Raw genomic sequence first — 23,333 nt, forward strand, 5'->3', positions numbered from 1 at the left:
CGGGTACTATTATTATTACCATTTTATAAATCAGAGGTTGCAAACATTTTTATGAAGGTCCAGATGATAAATGTTTTCAACTTTGTGGGTCATACTATCTCTGTCACAGCTAGTCACCTCTGCTGTTTCAGTGGAAAAGTCACCGTAGACAACGCTTAAACAAATGACTGCGACTTTATTCCAACAAAACTATATTTACAAAAAGAGGCAATTTGGATTTGACCTGCAAGCCACAGGTGGCCAATCTTTGTTATAGATGATGAAAGTGAAGCATAGAGGATTTAGGTAGCTCCTGTTAAAATGGGGTATGAGCCTAGGAAGGCATGATATCCCATCCATATCTCCTCCAAATTCTCAACCATATGCTACATCATCTTCCTTATCATAGTCTTCATTCCTCTCTCTAGTAGGTTGAATTTTGTCCCCAAAAGATGCGTTAAAGTCCTCCAGTACCTGTGAATGTGACCTTATTTTCAAATAAGGTGTTTGCAGATATAATTAAGTTAGGGAACTTAGGATGAGATCATCCTGGATTTAGGGTGGGCTCTAAATCCAATGACTGGTGTTCTTTTAAGAGAAAGGAGAGGGAGATTTGAGATACAGAGGCACACAGGGAAGACAACCTTGTGAAGAGAAGACAGCAGTTGGAGGTGCGCTCCCACAAACCAAGGAAGGTCAGGAGCCACCAGAAACTGGAAGGACAAAGAAGGATTTTCTCCCATAGACTTCGAAGGGAACACAGCCCTACCAATACCTTAATTTCATACTTCCAACCTCCAGAACTATGAGAGAATACTTTTCGCTGTTTTAAGCCACCAAGTTTGTGACAATTTGTTATGACAGCCCCAGGAAATGAATAAACTCTCTTCTTCTGTCGCTTTTTGTTCTCTCGTCCAAGAGATACTTCTGGTCGCTCTTGAGACTTTTTCCTGGTTTAAAAGGCCCGCTCTCTTTGTGAATTGGAATTATCCACAGTTCCTTGACATGATTACTTTAGCTAGAAGATTGTTGACTATTTCAATTTCAGAAAATTAATTAAAATTAAGCATCTCCCCCTCCCCTGCCTCTTCTTTTGTTCATTTAGCAGTTATATCATTAAATATAATTAAATAAAATCGTAAGTTATCTGTTTGTCTACAGAAGACAAGAGAAGCCTAAATGTAAATCTCTGGATTGGCTGATGCACAATCCATTAGGAAACAAATTTATTGGTAAGTGAAACAAATTCACCATTAGCAGCAGCATGCAGTATAAATCAAGGCTGGGAGTCCTATTTAATTTTACACCTTGGTGATATTTCAGAGGTTTTTTTTTTTTTTTTTTTACAGTAACTTGCAAGGAGTTAATGTGCTGTGAATTCATTCCAGTACATTGATTTCTGCATTAGCTCAGTGAAAGATACAGTTCTTTGGTGAAAGCAAGCTTTTGGAGGTAAATTTGCTTGGTCATGTAATCCGTAATTCAGAATTTATAATAACAACTTATTTCGTTGTTCATGAATACAAATTACTGTCTGGATAACCCAACATTCCAGCAGATAAAAAATAATTGGAGTTTCGGGACTTCCCTGGTGGTTCAGTGGTTAAGACTCTGTGCTCCCAATGCAGGGGGCATGGGTTCAATCCCTGGTCGGGGAACTAAGATCCTGCATGCTGCATGGTGTGGCCAAAAAAATAAAATATAAATAAATAAATAAAACTGAATCACTTTGCTGTACACCTGAAGCTAACACAACATTGGTAATCAACTATACTCCAATATAAAATAAAAAGTTTAAAAAAATATGGCTTCTACATAAAAATGTAAGGTATAAGGACTAATGTACTGACCAAGAAGACAAGATTTAATATTAAAAAAAAAAAAAAATTGGAGTTTCATCGTGCAGTTTGTTCCATGCACACCTTATCACTTGATGAGCTTTGTTCTGTGCTCCAGGGCTTGGAGGAGGTTGTCTCTGAATGGAGGATGCCTTCATCTACCTCTTTCTAGGTATTCTTGCCGTTGTAGGTATTTTTGATGTCTTTTGTTGCCACCATTAGGAATTATGTTTAAATGCTGGTGTTCATAATATTCAGGGTACTGATGGCAATAGAACTCCATCCACACAATGAAGCTTAAACTTCAGGACCTGTCTCTTGCATGGGTGTCTTCTAAGGTGGAGCTTTCTAGATAGATTCCTCCTGGCTCCCTTCATGTGATGAGTAGGGGGAGCCCTGACTGGCAGGTCTCTGTATCTTCCACCTTTTCCTACAATACAAGAGGCCTCGCTTTATATTGGAATTATGAATTGGGTTTTTGCTTTGCTTTAGTCGGGGGAGAAATACTTAGTTTAGAAATTTAAATGATCATCTAAGAGACTGCAGCGGACGGCAAAGGCATGTTTTATCTGAGGAGGCCTGACTACTTGGTTCTAGACAATGGTTGACAGGCTAGAATGAGGACCCAGTGTTCCCAGATCCTCCACTTTTTCAAGAGAAGCCAGAAATCTTTATTTTCATACAAAATCTCCCAATATTGAACTTTTGGTCTCAAAATAAATATATAAACAAGAAAGTAAATAAGCAGGTAGATAATAAATCCATTTTATTCCAATATAATGTCTGCATTCAGGTCAGAGCTTCCTCTAGGGACCTTTGAGATGGAGCAAAAGGACAAACACTTTTCTTCTAAGTGCATATATTTCTGAATCCCATGGGATACTTAGAAGTATCTATCTACTCATAAACTGGCCATTGCTGGTTGTTAGAATTAGTTATATTTAACCTGTCTTAACAGGAAATGAAGCTGCTATTTAAAGAGCTGGTTCATTGGTCATTTTGAATAGTCCGTTTTATTTAGACAGTATATTAGCCATGCGTACATCAGAGCTAGTTAATTATAAGTAATATTCTATCATGTTTCATTATGTTGTTCTTTAACAATATATAATAATATATATTACATTTAATATATATTTACATATAATATTTTTATATTTTATATTTATATATATTTATAAATTATATATATATGTATATAATTACACTTAGTGGTCTTTTAGCCTAAGGTTTAGCCATTTGTTACTTCACATGTGAATTTTCCAGTCATCTCTTGAGAAGGTGCCCTGTTCTCATGCTGTCTTTTCTTCAATCCAATAGCACACCTGAATTAATGATCAGAATTCTTAACTTTCTGAGCCCTGCAGCATGACTTCCCAATGTAGCTCCACCCGACAGCCAATTTTTTACTTCTCCCCAACCTCAATTCCTGTACAGAAGATTCCTCTGTTGACTTGTGAACATTTGGGGTTCATGCTCATCTTCTTAATTTAATTTGTAGGATCTCTCCTGCCTAGATTGCCTTCTGCATGTCTATCATTTTATCATAATTCTGCCATGCTTTAGAGATTATTTATTTTAAGTTAGGCCATGATCTATTTAGAGTTGTACTTTTGAACCATTAATATGGCAGCTGATCAGACATGGAATGGATTTGAAGAGACTGGAGACCTGGAGTCCAGTTAAGGGGCCATTACAATAGTCCAGGTGAGAGATAATGAGCATCTGGCCTTGGCTGGTGGCAGCAGACTTGGAAAGACAGAGATGGACTCAAAACACAACTGATTTACTGATCCAATACAGAATCACTCATTTTGTCATTGTTATCCTAGCCTTTAATTTACATGGAAATAATCTGGCATGAGAAATGGTACCCAAATTTGAAAATTATTACCCTATAATTTTTCTGCTTCAGCATCTTTACAGAATTATATTTTCTATCAATCACTAGCATGAAAAACAGACTAAGAAGAAACATTTTTACCTTGCTATATAGCTTTTAGTAGTGGTAAAATATTAGTATACCACTTATGTGGCATATGTATGTTAATTTTTCCACAAACTCCTACTTATTATAACTTTTGACCTTACAGTATTAAAGGGGGTTAAAAAGGACACGTATTATACATTTTTATTTTCACATTAGTAAACTGAACAATTGAGGTTTAATATTTTATTTCAGATCACATAAGGTCAGACCTTGATTTATAATCCATATCACTAGTTTTTTTTTAAAATAATAAAGTATACATTTTCCTGAAATATATATCTATAGGTTCAACTTTTACAAAGTCACATTCTCATTGGATAGTGCTGCCATTCAGACTGTGCTAACTGCTTGTATAGCTTAATCTTGTTTTCTCAGGACATTATATATAGCTTCTCAAAGTACTCTAAATATTTGTTCCATGCGGCTTTTTACTTTGTCTTCTGAAGATACGCTTTCCTAAGCCAAGGTTGATGCATAGGGTAAGATAGGTTGTAGTATGGGAACAAATGAAACAACTTCAAAATCTCAGCGGTTGAAAGCCACCAAGATCATTCAGTATCCATGTCCATCCTGCATTGGCTGAGTTTCTTCTTCACTCCAGGATGGGGCAGCCACTATCTGCAACATTTTTGGACCCTGTGGTACAGAGAAAGAAAGAGGGGGGCAAGTTACACTCGGGCTCTTAAAGCTGCCACCTAGAAGTGACATACTTCACTTCTGCTCACATTTCATTGGCTAAAGCAAGTAAGAAGATCACACCTAATTTCCAGGGGCAGGGAAGTGTAGTCATACCACGTGTTCAGAAGCAAAACCTAAAATATTTGGAGAACAGCACTGACAACGTGAGGAGAATAGCACTAACTCAGACATGCTCTGAGATCAGCTTTCAGAACTTTGGAAGGAAATATAAAGTATAGAATGTCTGGTGTAATTTAAGTCAAGATTTTCTCAGGGCAAGAAGATGTCATGAGAGAACTTAATACAGGCTCTTGCAGCCACAGTTCTACAAATTACCCAGTAATATTGTGTTGTCAGCAATCTGTATCTTTGTAGTGTTTCAAATGCCAAGTTTATTATGTGGTTAAAGCGTTCAGTCACTTTAATTTTAACAGCATTTATTTGCAGTAATGCTAAAAACTGATACATACAGTCCTAATTGAATGGTTCAAATGATTCTGTGTCTAGCATCCCATTTGTTCCTAACATCCTTAATATCTTCTAAAAGCAAAATATCTCTTTTGTCTGCCTGGAGGAACCAGACATGAGGCTGTAAATGCTGAAACTCTGTCTATATGAACAGCTGCAGATACCATCTTGATTAAATTGCCTGGACAATTCAATTTAAAAGATCAGTTCTTTATATGATTTGGTTGATTGATTAAATTGACACTGATACATTTAGTTAGAGCAAGTGAACCAGGTTGAGCAATTAGTCAAAAGCCTGTGCAAAATTTGCCAATAAATATTTTCACATGAAATACTTAGAAAATTGAAGCCAGAATCCATTTGTTACCTCAGATTGTTGTATAATTTGTGTATATTATTTGTATCATTTAATTTAAGTCATTTATTATATACCATTTAATTTTTCTTATTTATAAGACTGCTCTCTAGCAAAATATGAATTTCTTTAAGGCCAGGGTTGATTATCTACTTTGTCACTCCAGCACTAAAGAGAACATTCTGAGGTCATAATAATGATTTTTTTCTACTTGGTAGTGAGCTGTGTATCTCCGTCAAGTCTGGATTCAAGTTCCCTTTCTAATTCTGACCGGTCTATAAAATGAAGCTTTTGGCCTTGATGACTTTGAATAGCTCATCATCTAAAAGTTCACCAATAAATTATATTGTTAATTAAGAAAACTGGTTGACACTTAGATGATTTTTTCTGGTAGATGTAATAAAATTTAATACATAATTATGCTGTGAAATATTTGAGTCTTAAGGAATCCAGGAAAACTTTCTCCTTAATGTGACTATTTGAACTTTGTGTAACTTCTCATTCAGCTGTATTCAGGTATCTGATTAGGTTGTGGGTCCCAAATAAGGTATTTTGTTATCTGCAATACAATAACCATCATTTTATAATGGTTAATATTAGAGAGTCTTTGCTGATGCGTTCTTACATATGTAGTAAAGGTATTTTTCTACGAGTAGGGAGTATTTTCAAAAATATTCTTTTTTTAAAAAAATTTTATTTATTTACTTATTTATTTTTGGCTATGTTGGGTCTTCGCTTCTGTGCGAGGGCTTTCTCTAGTTGTGGCAAGCGGGGGCCACTCTTCATTGCGGTGCACGGGCCTCTCACTATCGCAGCCTCTCTTGTTGCAGAGCACAGGCTCCAGACGCGCAGGCTCAGTAGTTGTGGCTCACGGGCCCAGTTGCTCCGCGGCATGTGGGATCTTCCAAGACCAGGGCTCGAACCCGTGTCCCCTGCATTGGCAGGCGGATTCTCAACCACTGCGCCACCAGGGAAGCCCCTCAAAAATATTCTTTTAATAACTCAAAATTTTAAAGGAAGAGATAATGATAACTAAGGTGCTTTCTAGCTCTCCCCTCTCAGGCCCCACAGAAGCCTAAACAAGGTTGGACCCATCTTTGAAAGACTGTATCTTTGAAAGAATGTAACTGCTGTTCATAAGCGGTATTCCCAGGCCAAAATATAAATTCACCAAAGCAAGCTGGCAACCTTATTGAGTTTGCACTACATAGCCACACACTAATGGATTGAGATTTTAAATAAATGTTTAACAGTTAGTGTTTCCCTTGAGAACAATGGCAAAGTATTGGTCTAATTTCTCAAATTCTTTCTTGTGACAGTATCAGAACATCTGCCCCCATACTTTCCCCACCTCTCCTAAAGGATATCTACTTTAAACCACTCTGACTTAAGTCATCGGATACTTTTAAGTATAGTACATGTTACTAGATAAATAGTAGAACTAAAATGTATAAATTCAAATAATAAATCTTTAAATATTGACAAATGAAGACATGATATCATTTTGACTCACAAAGTTCTCCCAGATCTTCACTTTGAACTAGGGAAGAGGTGATCAGCATTTTCTTTATCCTTTCCTGATTTTATTTTTGGTGGTATGTTTTCATTATTTCAGCAAAGTGTCAGTAAATAGAACATTCACTATCTAGGAGGATGTTTGCCATTACTTTACACAGTAGGAAAATATAAGTAAATTAACCTAGGTTATATCCTCTTAATGTCATCAATATTTCCTTTCACGTCTTCCAAAACAAGATCTTACGGGGGCAGGGGGAGGAGCAGGGGAGCAGGGGAGATGTTAGTACTTGAATGCCAGAGAAAAAAAATGCACAGCAGGTAATATCCTGGGAAGTGGTTTTATCAATGAGACCACTGTGTTAAGAGAGCAGTGTTTTCACCTACGTCTACTGGACCAACCTAAAGAGCAATATTTGAGGGTTATTTATATAGACTGAAGCCAGGTTCCTGGGCTTCAGCCCTATTGGGTGTATGTCATTCAATAAATTCCTCCAGTTATAACATAGAGACTCTGTTAATGGATTCTATTCAGTTCATCTTCATCTATACTATCAACAGATCCTTTTTGAACACCTATGTACAATGTATATGGCTTACAAAATCACTATGTTGGATGCATTCTTTATTGATAATTCTATAATGACTACTTCCTACTGAATTTCATATGCATACAGATAACTAAAATAGAACATGAAAGCATCCCCAGGCTAAGTAATATAATGGTCCAAGCAGTGTATTCTGCATATAAATTATAGCATCAAATGTTTTCAGTAGAAAAACTGCTTCTTTCATTGCAACTAGGTTTAGATTTCTGAATGTTGCCAGTTCAGCTAGTCTGTGGTATATTTTATGTAAATGAGCTTTTAAAACATTAGTGAAGTTTCCATAGTCAGGAATTGGAATTCTCTTATGGGAGGTTAACCTTGTAGGTAGTCACATTTGGTCATACTGTGCTTCCAGCAGTTGTTAAGTATTAAGTATGTGGGTAGAACTGATCCTTTCCATTATGAGATAGGTATAAGAATATGCAGTTATTAATGGCTCTCACTATGAGCTTTCCTTTGGGGTATACTCTAGCATGAAAATAACTTTTCTGAAAAATAATTGTCACTGTTGCTTAGACCTGTTGAATTTCAGAATTATTTTATACTCACTGAATTTATGACCTTGACTTTCATAGAGAGCCTCTGGGTTTATGTCTTATCATAGGGAATAAAAAGAAAACTAGTATTACTAAGAGGCTGTCTAATTAAAATCCATCAGTATGCAAGTATATATGAAAATGATTTAAAATCTCATTGAATTAAAAGGCCATCTGATTCAAAATCGGCTTTAAAATAGGATCTAAGTAGGCACTCAGATATTTACAAGTTATTTATATGAAGTCTCCTGAAATTTCATATTTGAAGCATTTACACCATGAGAGTTAATTCTGCTTAATTACTAGTCCTGCTGTTTTCATTCAGTAGCAAATGGAATCATTTTGTGACTCAGTTTCTGTAAAACTAAGTAATGCCTGTGGCCTATATTTAATCCTACAGTTAGCATTTATTATATACCTAATACTGAATTAACCATCAAAGCTCCTTAGAAAGGACTGTAGAATTGTAACTATGGTAAACAATAGAGAATTTTAACAATCTCAAATAGACCTTTTTTTTTTTTTCAACCTTAGAAAGATCCTTCCTGATGACTTAGGTGTTTGATGTACTCTCTCTTGTCAATGAGTATTATTTAGATACTGTAAAGTCATTCTACTATTAATGTAAGAAAAATATACCTATAATATGAGAGAGCGTGAGAGAGCTTGGAAAGATAGCAAGTGGTGAAAATGGGCCTTATATAAGAAAATGAGTGCCTTTTCCATCGTGATATGAAGATAGAAGAAGAATATGGAAATTCACACAGATATATTCATAGGAAATGGAAGGAGTTCTTATTCATTTCTTTCTTTTTTTTCTGGGAAAGAAGAGTTGAGATCTCAAAAGTGTGAAGATAGGTAGAGAAGGTTTGAACAAGCTGTGATGTGGAATGGGAGTGAGAAGAAAGCTCAGAAGAATCACCAGGCAGTGTGTGGCATTAGCAGTGCCTTAGTCTCCACTTGATGTCCAGCATTCAGAACAGAGCAGGAAAACAGCTGGACCAGTCTAGATCTGAAGTTTTGCCAGACCGGCATGGCAGAAGGAGCAACGGGGCCAGATGATCTACTTTACCGGCAAGAGAGTAATTGTAGTAATGAAGGCTAAACTGGATAGAGAAAGGGCAGAGTTTTTCCTGAGGAAAGACATAAATATTATTGCAGAAGATGAAGTAGTCTATGTGGAAAGATTTCAAGATATAGGAGGGGGAAGGGCAGGAGGAAAACAAGTTAGGGAGGTGGTTCTTGGACTTGATTACACATTAGAATTCTCTGGGGATCTTTGAAAACTACCATTGCCTAGGTCCCATCCTCTGAGATTTGGTTAAATTAGTCCATAGTATATCCTGGGCAATGGGAACATATTTTACAGCCAAAGTTGAAAACCCTTGTTTAGAGCCTCTTATAAAGAATCTTACAGTTTTTGCAAAGTGGTTGTCACTTTATTTTCAAGGCAATGGAGAATCAGCAAAGGGTTTAAAAGGGATAGTGTAAATTATTATGTATTTTAGAAAAGTAACTTTTTCCTCAGAGTGACTAACCAATACCAAAAGAGAATGATTAGGAGAAAGGGAGACTAGTGGTGAGAATATTTCAGTGTTCTGGGCCAGAAAGAGTATGATCTTGAACCAAGGATGAACAAAAGAATTATAGAGTAGGGGACATAGTTGTGATGCTTCAGCATAAGAGCTTATTACACCTATTAATATATGTGTAAAATGATGAAGGCTGGTCTAAGATAACTGTGAAATTTTTTTTTTGGATAATTTGCTAGTTTTCAATTGCTGCATAACAAATTACTGTCAATGTAGCCATTCAAAACATTTATTATCTCACTGTTTCCATGAGTCAAGAGTACAGCCATGGCCTCTCTAAATTCTCTGCTTAAGAGTCTCACCAGGCTATAACCAAGATGTGAACCAAGAGTCAAGTCTCAGCAGAGGTGTGACTGGGGAAAGCTCCTCTTCCAATCTCCCTTGGAATTGTTGGCAGAATTCCTCTTCATGCACCTGTAAGGCTGAGACCCCTGTTTTCTTGCTAGCTAACAGCCAAGGGCTGCCCTCAGGCCCTAGAGGCTGCTTGCAGCCCCCTACCCTGTGGCCACACCATAGGCATTTTATAGCAAGACTGTTTGCTTCTTCAAGGCCAGCAGGAGAATTTCTTTCTCCACAAAACAGGCCTGGTCACTCTCTTAAGGGTTTTTACCTGATTAATTCAGGCCCAGCCAGGGTCATCTCCCTTTTGATTAACTCACAATCAATGATTTGGCATGTTAATAGTATCTGTGCATTCCCTTCCCCTTTGCCACATACCATAACCTAATCATGGGGCTGGCTTCCTATCATATTCACAGGTGTTGCCCAAACTCAAAGGGAAGAGATTATACAGGCATATACAGCAGCGTACAGGAGTCAGATATGTTGCAGTTAATTAAGGTGAGGAATATAAGAGCATTAGAATGTTTCAGGAGGAAACTGGTGGCCTCAGTTTTAGACATGTTGAATTTGGGGGTATTTGGGCACCCAATTAGAGTGGATCAGTAGGTGGCACAGAAATTAGTAAAGAGATGGGAATTGGAAATACAGGTTTGGTAGTGATCGGTGGAGATTACAGTTAATCATCCAGAGAAAGACTGTAGCAAGAAGTGGGCTGAGGACAGGAGCAAGAGCTAGTAAAGCCAGAACATCTGCATCTGTATTTCAACCCACACCTCTTGATTCCAGTCCAATATCTCATATACAATCTTTCACTATTCCTCTTTTTTCTTTTGATAATATCCTGCTCTTCCTAGTCTGTGGTCCACTCTTTGTCCTCCTCCCACCTCTAAGTCACACTACACAGAAGTGAGAATCAAGATCTTTCTTTGTGATATCCAAAGAAGCCATACATATGGCCAGTAGGCACATAAAAATATGCTCAACATCACTAATGATTAGAGAAATGCAAATCAAAACTATAATGAGGTACCACTTCACACTGGTCAGAATGACCATCATTAAAAAGTCTACAAGTAACATGCTAGAGAGGGTGTAGGGAAAAGGGAAACCTCCTACACTGTTGGTGGGAACGTAAGTTGGTGCAGTCACTATGGAAAACAGTATGGAGGTTCCTCAGAAAACTAAATGTAGAACTACTGTATGATCCAGCAGTCCTACTCCTGGGCATATATATGGAGAAATCCATACTTCGAAAAGATACGTGCACCCCAGTGTTCACTGCAACACTATTTACAATAGCCAAGACATGGAAACAACCTAAATGTCCATCAACAGATAAATGGATAAAGAAGATGTGGTACATATATACAATAGAATACTACTCAGCCATAAAAAAGAATGAAATAATGCCATTTGCAGCAACATGGATGCAACTAGAGATTTTCATACTAAGTGGAGTAAGTCAGACAGAGAAAGACAAATACCATATGGTATCACTTATATGTGGAATCTAAAATATGGCACAAATTAACCTATCTACAATAAAGAAACAGACTCACAGACATAGAGATCAGACTTGTGGTTGCCAAGGGGTGGGGGGAGAGGGATGGACAGGGAGTTTACGTTTGGTAGATGCAAACTATTACATTCAGAATGGATAAACAACAAGGTCCTACTGTACAGCACAGGAAACTGTATCCAATCTCCTGAGATAAACCATAATGGAAAAGAATATAAAAAAAAGAATGTGTATATATATGTATAACTCAGTCACCTTGCTGTACAACATTGTAAATCAACTATACTTCAATTAAAAAAATAATAAGCTTTATTTAAAAAAAGGAATCTGTGAAAGCCTTGCAGATCATAGGCACTAAGATTGACTCTATTATGCTCTCTATTCCCAGACAGGGAATTGTAGGTCCAGTGGAGGGAGATGGTGTCACCATTAGCCCTGAGCTGCTTCATTTCTTCTTTCTTCATTTCTTTTTATCAGAAAGCAGACTTACTGTGCACTTTTCCCTGCTTCCTCAATCCCAGAATTGTCTATGAAGGAAACAGATGGCACAAATTTGGAATGCAGAAATAATCCTATGTATCTGTCTCTGAGATCTTTTGTCTGTTTATTGAAACCTCTGCAGCAGTATTGTTAGGCAGTCTGATTTGTGATAATAGAAACAGAAAGTAAGCTTGATTAGTATATTTTGATCAGACTTTCCTCCATTCTTTTAAATCTTTTTCTTTCAGGTTATATTCAAGAAGAATGTGTCATCCCCTGTCCATTTGATTGCAAGTTAAGTGATTGGTCTAGTTGGGGGTCTTGCAGTTCATCTTGTGTTGGAGTGAGAATTCGATCCAAATGGCTGAAAGAAAAACCGTACAATGGAGGTCGCCCATGTCCCAAATTGGATCTCAAGAATCAGGTACAGTGCATGAAGCAACAAATACAAAGCTGAAAAAGTATCTCCTTTATTACTTCCTCTTGAAATTGAAGTCATCATCTTGTTATAAGTAGCTCACAGAAAGTTATTACAAGTTCAGAAGAGTGGATAAGAGGGTAGAAATTAATATAATAGAATTAGGAAGAGAAGCCTTGCCCACTTCTAGGCAATGCCGAGAACGACTTGGTAATATTAGAAATAATAATGTTTACAAAAATTAAATCCAATTGGTTTTTAAATTATCTTGAAATGTCATTTGATTAATCATGATATTATGAAAGGGGTGTGTGTGTGTGTGTGTGTGTGTCATAATGTTGGGAGAATGTCAATTACTTTATGGCTATAGATACAATTAGTGGTCTCATCCACATACTCCAAAAATGGTGTTCTAATTTTCCCGCACCTAACTCTTCATACTAATTTTCTTTGTTCCTAATCTTGTCAATGTTTCCACAGCTCTTCATGTCTCTTCTGAGCAATTTCTCTCCCTTTTCCCCCAAGATCAAAGCTGTTTTCATAAGTGGAACCCTAAAGGATACTCTTCCATGTAGATATCTAATAAAATTGCCATCCTAAGCAATCAAAGTTGATTAGAGTATTTCAGTTGGCCTTACCTACATAATGGAGTCTAAGATTTAATTAAGAATTATAATAAAGAACTAAAATTTCTCTCATGATTGCATACTGTTATTATATTAGGACTGATATATACATTTTAATCAATTGAATAGGTGGAGTACAAGATGATGATTGCTAAAAGTTCTTTATTCTTAGAGACGTGAATTGTGTCTTATACGGGTCTGTAGATTCCTTGTGACTCTGAAACTTTTAAGAAAATAGCTACACAGGCTTCTATTCCTAATTCTATTGTATTCATTTCTGCCCTCTTAACTCCATTTTGATTAGACTTTCTATACAGGTTGTTTAATGGAAGGGAAATCCATGTGTCTGTTGTTAATTAATTTGAATAGCATATCTAGTACTGCTTGTATGTAGATACCATTTGTCATTTCAAGACTGACATCTCTAGCTGTTTTTTCCCTAAATTTTGATAAAAGGCACATAACTCACTGAAAATGAAAAATTATCATACTGGCAAAAAATATTTATCTTCCAAGACAGGGCATAGTATTAGGCGAGTCTTGTTTTTTAAGGTTACGTGGGATAAAAGGATGACCCTGGTTTCTTCCTTCAAAGCAGATATAAAGCATATTGGGAAAAAAATGATGCAGAGGATTGTAAAATCAACATAAAGGTTGCCAAAAAAAAACTTCACAAGTACAGTAGTTTGGGGAAGGGAAAAATGGGATATGATTAATGAAAACAGGAGGGAAATAATCAGAGCAGAGAGAGTCTGAGGAGAGAAGCCTCTTCAGTATGAAGAAAGGAATAATACAGGTTGATGGTCAGGAGAAGAACTTTCAAATGAATACTCATATGAAGGTATAAAGGCTATTTGACCTTCCCTAGGGGATTTTCCAGGCATTTAAAAAGGGAAATGACTACTAAGCATTTATAGTTATAAATAATGTATGAAAATTCTTCTCTCTCCTCAACACCAATGAAACCTAAGCCTTTATAGCACTAGCGTTAAACACTAATTTTAATATGCTAATTTTATGAACTAGGAAATTATCAAGTGAGTAAAAAGACTTCATTGGAACACAGATGCTAAAACTGTATTCTCAGTGTGTATAGGCAAATGTATGGAAATGTGTCTATCAAATTTGAGAGTATGCATAAGATAAGGGTACTTGTAAGCCTGTTATGACTTAAAGGAAACTTGTTCTAAACACTTAATTGACATATAAAACTTGTAACCTTAAGAAGTAGTACATGCTGAAAATTAAGCCCAAGTTCAAGACTAATTTAGATAAGTCCCATATGTGAAAACTAAGCGAGGGAGGGTTTGTCCGCAGGAGCTGTTTCTCGCTTTTGAGTTCTGGAAGGAAATTGTGGCGTTCCAAAGACATTTGTTGTGATGCTCGGAAGTGAATCCTGGGATTTAATTATCAGAAATCAAATTTAGTGTAGCATATATTCTGATGTAAAGAGGTTTCAGGTATCTAGAATGTATGTGGCTTAAACTTGAATTGGAAAACTTCACCCCAATCCATACTTTATATTTTAACATAAGTTAATTGATCAAGACAGTAAATCATAAGCCCTCCGTCTCACTTGTAAGTCTGTGAATGTCAAGGAAAAATGCTATTGTAAAAAATCCTAAATTTAAAGGAAATTGTCCCCAGAGCCCTTCCTTTTCTAAAGAAAGCACACTTTTACCTGTAAGTATATTTGTGGAAAGCTATCTGTGGACTTCATTATGTATTTGCTCTTATACATGGTAGAATCCCCTTTGTGTGTGTATGTGTGTTATATATTGAAATTTGTTGAAGTTATCCATATTTTCTTAATTCATCTGAATATAAATTGGGTTGTCAGGAATCTTCATGATTTAGGAAATATTCCTCAGCTTCTATTATTTATGGCAATTCTTCTTTAGAAGAGCTCGCTATTTGTTTCCCTGAGCTGGAAATATGATCTAGTGAGAGGTACACCCACTGAGGCTGTTTTTTAAAGTTCAATTTTACTACTGGCCTTAGGTTATTGGTCTCCTTTCCAACTGGTTTTTAGGTCTAGATTTATTTTTCTATTTTTGGAACCAGATTAATCCTCTCTCATCCATTTACCCATAAGTAAGAGCTTACAAAAAATGTAACCAAATTATAGCAGTAAGAGAGGTACATATCTTTAATACCTGTGCATGAGGAAAATTCAGTATATGGCATATTGAGTCTAACATACTGTTTGTTAAAAAACAAACAAACAAAAAAAAAAACTTTCTTATGTGTGTGTGTGTGTGTGTATATATATATATATATATATATATATATATTATGCATATGCTGTGTAAATGTTAGTATACCTGCATGTACTTAATCATTCTCCTCCTTTGCTTCTCTTTAGAACATGAGGTCTTTCTGAGGGCAAGGGCTGTCTTTCTACTTTTGTAACTCATTCTAGCCCCTTGTACACCATCCTGTGGATTGTCAAATTATATTCATTGGATGCTTTAGCTGAAAAGAAACCTTCTCTCTGGATGAGTGTGTGGCTAGCTCCATAGAAAGAAAAAATATTTTAGAACTCTGATCTCTTAAGCTGCGATTTATCATTCGAATTGTCAAAAAACATGAGCTCTTTTAGAAGAAAGAAAAAAGAACCTCCACATTACTACTGCCCGAAGAGTCTTTCACGATTTGCCTGAAAAATCCTGGGTGTTTGCATCCCCACTGAAATCTAACTCAGTGATATAAATGAAAAGGTTGGTATTATCTACACAAGCTCATAAACTGCTCTGAATCTGTTTGTGCAATCAATATTTATAATCTCTCATAAAAAAACCTCCCTTTTAAACTAAAACCTATCAACATGATAGCTCTTTCTCCAGAAGTGCCAAAGTGACAGCAGTACTTCGGTGGCTTTCTGCTAAGTAGATTTGTGATGATAAATAGCTCGAGCATGCAGCTGACCCAAAGCTTTTATTTAGTTGGAAAACTGCTAAATAGTTTATTGAATTATCAGGTCAGTTGACTGATGCCCTTGACTATGCTGTGCATAATCAAATACATAATATATTTTAATTTTTTATAGTCTATAATGTGGTGAGTGGATTTAAGTGCACTTGTACTGTATCTTTTTGCTGTCTTTTTTCTTGTGGAGTTCTGCTTAATAGGAGATTAAATATGGGGACATTAAAGCTCCATTGGACTTACATTTCCCTTTATGAGTTCTTTACACAATTGAAGGCAAGGGAGTGCCAGGAAATTCTGTGTTGTTTATATGTTGCACATTTGTGTGTCCCGTGTGCTGGAATAAAAATCTGACAGCGAGATTCATTCTCTGTACTTTTTAAAATGCATCTATTTAAACACAATTTTGAAAGAGTTTTGATTATGCTTGCAACTGAACGAGTGGATATAAATTAAATATATGGGTTTTCTAGAAACACCTGCTATTTTAAAGGTGTGTCTTCTCTCCAAAGAGAAGTGGGCTGAATTTGGAAATAATGAGTATAATGCGTTTTCTTTTCCATAGCAGGGTAATACTATTTTAAAGAATACTTTCTTTCCAAAGATAAACAGGTATATTTTCACAAGATCATTTCTCCCTTATAAGGTGGCTTTGGATGAGAAAATTTTCTATAGAGAAGTATCTTATGCTCATTTTGATACTGCTTCATTAATTATTAATAGCATTTTAGGATGTGGAAAGAGGATAACTGTCATTCAAACTGAATGTTTGTTTACCCGGAGCAATATGGCTCACTTAAAGTTTAATTTGATTTAAAAAATTTCGGCCTCTTGCTTCTTTTGGACCTGCCCGACTTCCACTCATCCTAACCTAGTCCAAATCATTCCTGGCAGTGTTCTTCTCACTTTGCACTTAGCACTTTGGCAGGAGCTCCAGACCGTAATGGAGCAAGAAGTCATCGTCTTGAGCGTTAATACGGAAGGCCCACAGTTATCCATGATGAAGTACATTCAGGTGTACCATTCTTGTGTCGGGAAGTAGGGGTTGGTGACTGCACCTTTGAGAAGAACTTGTTTTAATTATGAAATATCATATGTCATAAAATTAAGAGATGCAGAGTGATTTATTCTTCAGGGTTACTTGGGAGGATTATTTAATAAAGGCAGATACTCCTAAAACATTTTACTTCTCGCCAACATACTAATTATGATAGCAAATTATTATACTAATTATTATACACCACACCCCATCTCAGAGGCAGAGTGAAATGACTTCTAAAGGCTGGTGTTCAGCCATTCATACCCTTTATGCCTGTCTGCCAACCCAAATGCTGTGCTCTCAAGTTGTGACGTTGTACTAACTGAGCTGCGTAGAGCCTGCAGGAGAGGCAGTTTTTCTTTTTTGTTCCTGCCCTGTCACCATTTCCAAGCAAAGAAATTATGTTTTCTTCTGAAGAGATTCCTCTCCGCTACACTTGTGTCTACACATATCCTATTCTTGATCATAGGACTACCCCTCATGCTTGTTGAAATCTTTTGCAACTTTGATCATTTTTCTTGAGAACTGCCAGAATCACTCATAAGAAGCAATTTTCCTCTACCTGTTGTTCACTCTTTCTTATCTTTTACTGTGTTTTTTTTATACTGGGTATTGCTACTCTGCACATATTCAAACTCATTTTTAGTTGTTATGCAAGAGGTTCCTATGTACCTCTAGAATGTTCTCTACTAAGCTGGCTTGGCAAATTTCCCTAATGCTGTCCCTAGGCAGGGTTTCCAGGATTGGCAGGAGACAGCTATAAAATTGTGAAACAGGCAAATTTTGTCAAATTTTATCTTTGGAACCCTTTCAGTGTGCTGTCATACCTCATGTTATCCCTAGCCTCTGAACTCCTGAAGTTCTGAAATGTTATATTAGATAACATCAGCCTCAGCAGGAAATCACATCATCCGTATTGGAAATTTTGCAAAACTATCTTCTTAACCAGGGACTTCAAGTAGAAGTGCTTACGTACTTTTCTAGAAAAAAATATTGACAGAACCTACTTTTCAGATCTTCCCTGAATAATCCTGTCTTTTAACCTTTAAATGCAAAATGGAAACTTCCTTCCTCCTCTCATGCATTAAAAAAATATGGCTCTGACTTTAACCACAAGCATTTAGAAAGTTAAACCATGTATTGGTGGGAGTGTAGCACCTTCTAAAAATAACTTGCTTAAGACTCCTTTAAAAGGAAGATTCTAAATGGCATGTTCATTCTCTAGATCTTTTTTTATTGAGATATAATTGACATATAACACTGTGTAAGTTTAAGATGTACAATGTGTGGATTTTTATAGATTTATATATTGTAATATGACTACCACCATAGCATTAGTTAAAACACCTCTCACATCACATAATCATCATTTCCTTTTTGTGGTGAGAATAATTAAGACCTAGTCTCTTAGCTGCTTGGAAATTTATAATACAGTATTGTTGACTATAATCACTATGCTGTGCGTTAGATCTCCAGGACTTATCTACTAATTGCAAGTTTATACCCCTTAGATTTTTCAAGCTTTATCCCACTATTAAATTACCAGAAAGCAAGTTACCTAGGTCCTGACTAGGTCCTGTGATAGATCCCTGCAGAAAAGCACTTGTTGAATCATGATTTAATTTTTCTGTATGACTTAAGAGTCCATATATAAATAGTCTCCCTGAGAAGCTTATCTAAATCTTTTGGAATATAGAGTATTGTTTCATAACCTTTACTGATCGTAAGAGTAGAAAAATCACCATATGGGTGGGGGAAAAATTGGTATAAAAACAGTTTCCCGGGCCCCTGCTCTGGAAACTGTGGTCAGCACAGAGTAAGTTCAGGAAAGTGTATTTGTTAACAAAGCTTTGTCTTTGCTCCTTTTTCTGGTCAGGCAAATTGAGGAACACTGCTGATTTGAGAGTCTTGTCACTGAGGCTACCATTTTTGCTGAAGTCAACTCTGGAAAAGAATTTCTCTGCAGTTGACTTAGCCTGCCCTTTCTAATATCAACAATGAATACAACCACTAGTTCTTTGCTACTCAAAGCAAATCTGGGAGGAACCTCCCATTTTATAGAGGAGGAGACTAAGGCTTAGAGGGGTGTAATTACTTGACCAGCTTTGCCCACTGATGTGTATAACGGGCTAAGAGTCATTCAGGTCTGAGGTCAAATGCTACCCTGCCATCTTCTAGCTGTGAGAACATGAGAAAATTATTTAACCTTATTGAGTCTCAGTTTCATGTTCTGTCAAATGGGTATAATGATAACAACTACCTTGTAAGATTATTGTATTAATTAATATAAAATGAAAATAATGTTGTTTGGCAAATAGTTAAGTACTTGATAAATGTTAGGATTATGTTTCCTTGGTCTCTAACACATAATTTCTGTTTCCAGTTCAGTTTGTTTTCATCTATATTACCTTTTAGACCTAAGTTATACAGATTGCTTTTCTTTTCATATTTAGCTACTGGAATATTTGAAGTCAAATATTTTAGCTGTAATCACTCAGCTTATATACATAGGAAAATCTACTGTCACTGCTTCCTGTATGGGAAGTCTGCTTTATTTTATTTCTAAATATCTTATTTGGCATTGCATGTTTTTTCCTGGTGGCAAAAAGGGATGTAACTTTTTACATGTTTATAACTAATTTTCTATCAACTTGTGATTCTTTGGATATAAATGTTTTTATTAAGGTGTGTAACAGAAAGATACACAAATCATTATGGGTAGAGCTCTATGACTTTTCACAAATCGAATCTTCCCATTCGATTACTACCCACATCAAGAGATAATACTTTATCAGTATCTCACGTCCCTCCTTTTGAGCTCCAGCTCCTTCTCTACCACCTTCCTCTCACCAAATAGAACTACTCTTCAGACTTCTAACAGGATAAATTCGTTTTATCATTTAAAAAAAACTTTACATAAATGGATTCTGCACTATACTCTTTTGTGTCTGCCTTTTTCTCCTCTGCATGATGTTTGTGAGATTTATCCATGTTGCAATGTATAGCAATATTTTGTTCATTTCCATTGCTTTATGTTGTGTCCTTGTATATATCCCATTATTAGATTATATATACCACATTTTATCTGTTCTCATTAATGGATGGACATTTGGGTTGTTTCCAATTTGGGGTTATTACAAATAACCCTGCTGCAACCATTCTTGTATGTGTCTTTGGTGCTCACATGTGTGCATTTCTGTTGCATACAGACCTAAGAGTTGAATTCCTGGGTCATAGGCTATGCATATATTCAACTTCAGTAGATAATTGGCATTTCATTTTAACTTGTAAACTATCACAGATCTTTCTAAACATAGCTAGTACATAATTCTAGATAATGACTTGAAATGTGACCTGTCTGACACCATGAAAAGAGGTATGAAAGCCATACGGATGCATTAAATGTTTATCTCAGCACATCCCATATCACCGCACATCAGTGACTGCTGTCTCCTCCCACGTATATCTCTCTTCCCAAAGAGAACAAATGTATGAGCATCGCCTTCTTGCTGGACTCTTCTCATGTCTCTCCTAAACAACCCTCATACCCATCATACTTCCTCTGCCTCTTTCTTGTTACCTTCAGCATAAAACACAAGCTACATGATATAGTTTATAAGACATTTCATGATCTGGTCCCAATCACATTCTGTGAGCTCAGAGTCGTGGTCAAATCAGCAAGGCCCTCAGGCCAGGGAAGCTGCTGATGAGTCAAGAGGAAAGGGTCACTTCTGTCTTTCTATTCCCTCATCAGCCCTCATACAGCCTTTCTCGTAAAGAGTGAGAATTTCACATTCTCATGATGATCCTATAAGTCAACTGATTGTTATCTAATATGATATCTTTTAACAAAAAATGCCTTTCAATTACAAATCACCATTCTTTAATGAAATTAGATACTTGGAATGACTTTATCACCCTTTCTCTAGAAGCTACTCATCAAATTCCCTCTACACTGGATTAAAATCAGGCCCATTTACCATTTAAATATAGACTGCCCAAGGCAGATTGGAGTTGTTGCTTTCTTCCCTGAAGAAAAGTCTTTCTCTTAGAGGACCAGGGAAGGGACATCTGTGCTGAAAGCAAGTATGGAACCAATTGCAGTGTCTGCCTCCACAGGGTGTCCCTAGACAGCAGAAGTATTGTCCACAGCCAGCTTCCACGCTAATAGGCACCGATCTTGTCACTCTTAGAAATGAAGGCAAATTAGTTTGAATAGCAGTCTTAGGAAAGAAGTGTCAATTGAGCTGACTCTCCAGTGCATTGATCAGAAGGGAGCCAGCAGGGACCGCATGTCATAAACTAGAATGGCAACAACACAGTGAAAATTGCTTTTTTCTTTTCTCTGTTTGTGGAGCAAGGGAACACAACTATATGGAAGTCGTTGTTGGTCCAAAATTTTATAGTTTGTTTATTTGAAAGGACACTTGATACTAGCATAAGTGTATTTTTGAACTTTTAAATCTTTGCTCAAATTTAGCTTCCAAATATGACCTACCCGAGCACCTGTTTCAACTTAGGATGGGGTTATGTCCAAATAAACCCATCATAAGTTGAAAGTATCTTAAGTTGAAAACACATTCGACACATTTACCCTAGCAAACATCATAGCTTAGCCTCGACTACCTTAAAAGTGCTTGGAACACTTACATTAGCCTACAGTTGGGCAAAATCATCTAACACAAAGCTTATTTTATAATGAAGTGTTGAATATCTTATGTAATTTACTGAATTCTGTAGCGAAAGGGAGAAAACAGAATGGTTGTAAGTGTATTGGTTGTTTACCCTCGTGATCGCTTGGCTGACTGGGGGCTGCTGCCCTCTGCCGCTGTCTAGCACCACGAGAGAGTATGAACCATATATTGCTAGCCTGGGAAAAGGTCAAAATTCCAAATTCGACGTATGGTTTCTACTGAATGCATATTGCTTTTGCACCATTGTAAAGTCAAAAAAATCGTAAGTCAGGGACCAGCTGTACTGTATTCTGTCTCCCTCACCACCCTCACTCCTTCCATTCACCCTTACTTAGCTCTCCTTTTCCTACTATATGATTTCCTCATTTATTCTTGGTTTTATTTTTTGGCTGTCTCTCCACACCACCCCCCAAAACAGATATACTGCCCATTTCTCGTTGAGCACCTTGAAAGCTGACAATAGTGTTGTCTTAGGTTGGATTCTCCCAGAAGCAGAGCCTGAGATAGGATTCAAGAACAAGAATTGTGTCTATCAAGTGCAGGGCACACCATTAGGGTAGAATAAGAAGTGTCACAGGGAAGGGAAGAAACAATATGGTACCTGTGTTACGAAACCAGGTACCATAGTGGCCACCAAAGCCTAAACTCTGGGAGACTGTTCAAAACACATGGTTTGATCAGACCCGAAGAGCCAGGAAACTGGGATATTTGTATGGAAATTTCTGAGAGTCCCTCATTGAAGAGAATGTTCAGTCTATGCACTTTGGGCTAAGCATAGGCAGTCTTCTATTTTGGAAAAAGCTCATAGGCACAGAGATCCAGATACTGGCAGCTGGAATTTAGCCAGGGCACAGTGAAAGGTTGCTACTGGTGTCATCCCTCTGTGATTTACAGTACCAAGATGCATTGAAGTTGCTTGGTTAGTTTTTTTTTTTTTTTAACTGGGGTTATATATAGTCTGTATAATCCATGTCATAACCAGAAGTCCACTTTTTTCCAATAAAAGTATACTTTACCACAGCCCAGTGGCCGGTTGAATGTGTATTTTGAGTAGTTTGCATTTGGGGTAAAAATAGATTTATCATTATCTGGCTGTGCAGTCTCATCTGTTCTCCCTTGAAACTGGTCCCATGCCCTTTGTGGATGCTGGACCAAGGCGATGGGAAAGAGGAAATCTGGGTACGGAGACCAAACCATGTCCCGATTCATGAGCTGGAAATAAGATAATTCAACGGGCTTCAGAACCACCCTACATATATCCTCCTTTTTTCCTTTAGGTGCTATACAGCATATTATATCCCTTTCTCTATGGCTACTACAAAATACTGTTTTGTTAGCCTGAAAATAGATAGAAGAGGAGGCAGAGCAGGCTGGGACTGGCATGTGAGACTCTTAGGCAACATTCTCCATGCATGAGAAAAGAGTATCTGACTGAACACAGCTAAGGAGTTCCAGGACAATCATAGTTCAGGTTAGGAAGAAACCTAAAAGTATCTAGTCTCCCAGTTCTCAGTCATGGCTGCCCATTTGATTTACTAGAGAAGTGTTGCATTCCCTACCTCCCCACCCAGACCAACTAAATCAGAATTTTTGCTGGTGGTATCCAACAATCTTTTCTAAAATCCTCAGGTGATTCTGATGTGCAGCTAGGGCTGAGAACTGTTGAATGCAGCATCTTGTAAATGAGGTAACTGGAGCTCAGGGAGGTGACTTGACACCTAATTACCG

The 23,333-nt window shown here is 36.9% G+C and overlaps 1 protein-coding gene across 1 annotated transcript in view; it reads left to right on the forward strand.

Moving 5' to 3' along the window:
- THSD7B (thrombospondin type 1 domain containing 7B) overlaps positions 1–23,333 on the forward strand; it is a 1,122,472-nt gene that overhangs the window by 904,791 nt on the left and 194,348 nt on the right. The window contains exon 17 of the mRNA XM_057551976.1: positions 12,149–12,324. Coding sequence (XP_057407959.1) covers positions 12,149–12,324 — 176 coding nt within the window. The remainder of the gene's footprint in view (positions 1–12,148; positions 12,325–23,333) is intronic.

Source organism: Balaenoptera acutorostrata, chromosome 8 (genome assembly GCF_949987535.1).
Source record: "Balaenoptera acutorostrata chromosome 8, mBalAcu1.1, whole genome shotgun sequence".
NCBI lineage: Eukaryota > Metazoa > Chordata > Mammalia > Artiodactyla > Balaenopteridae > Balaenoptera > Balaenoptera acutorostrata.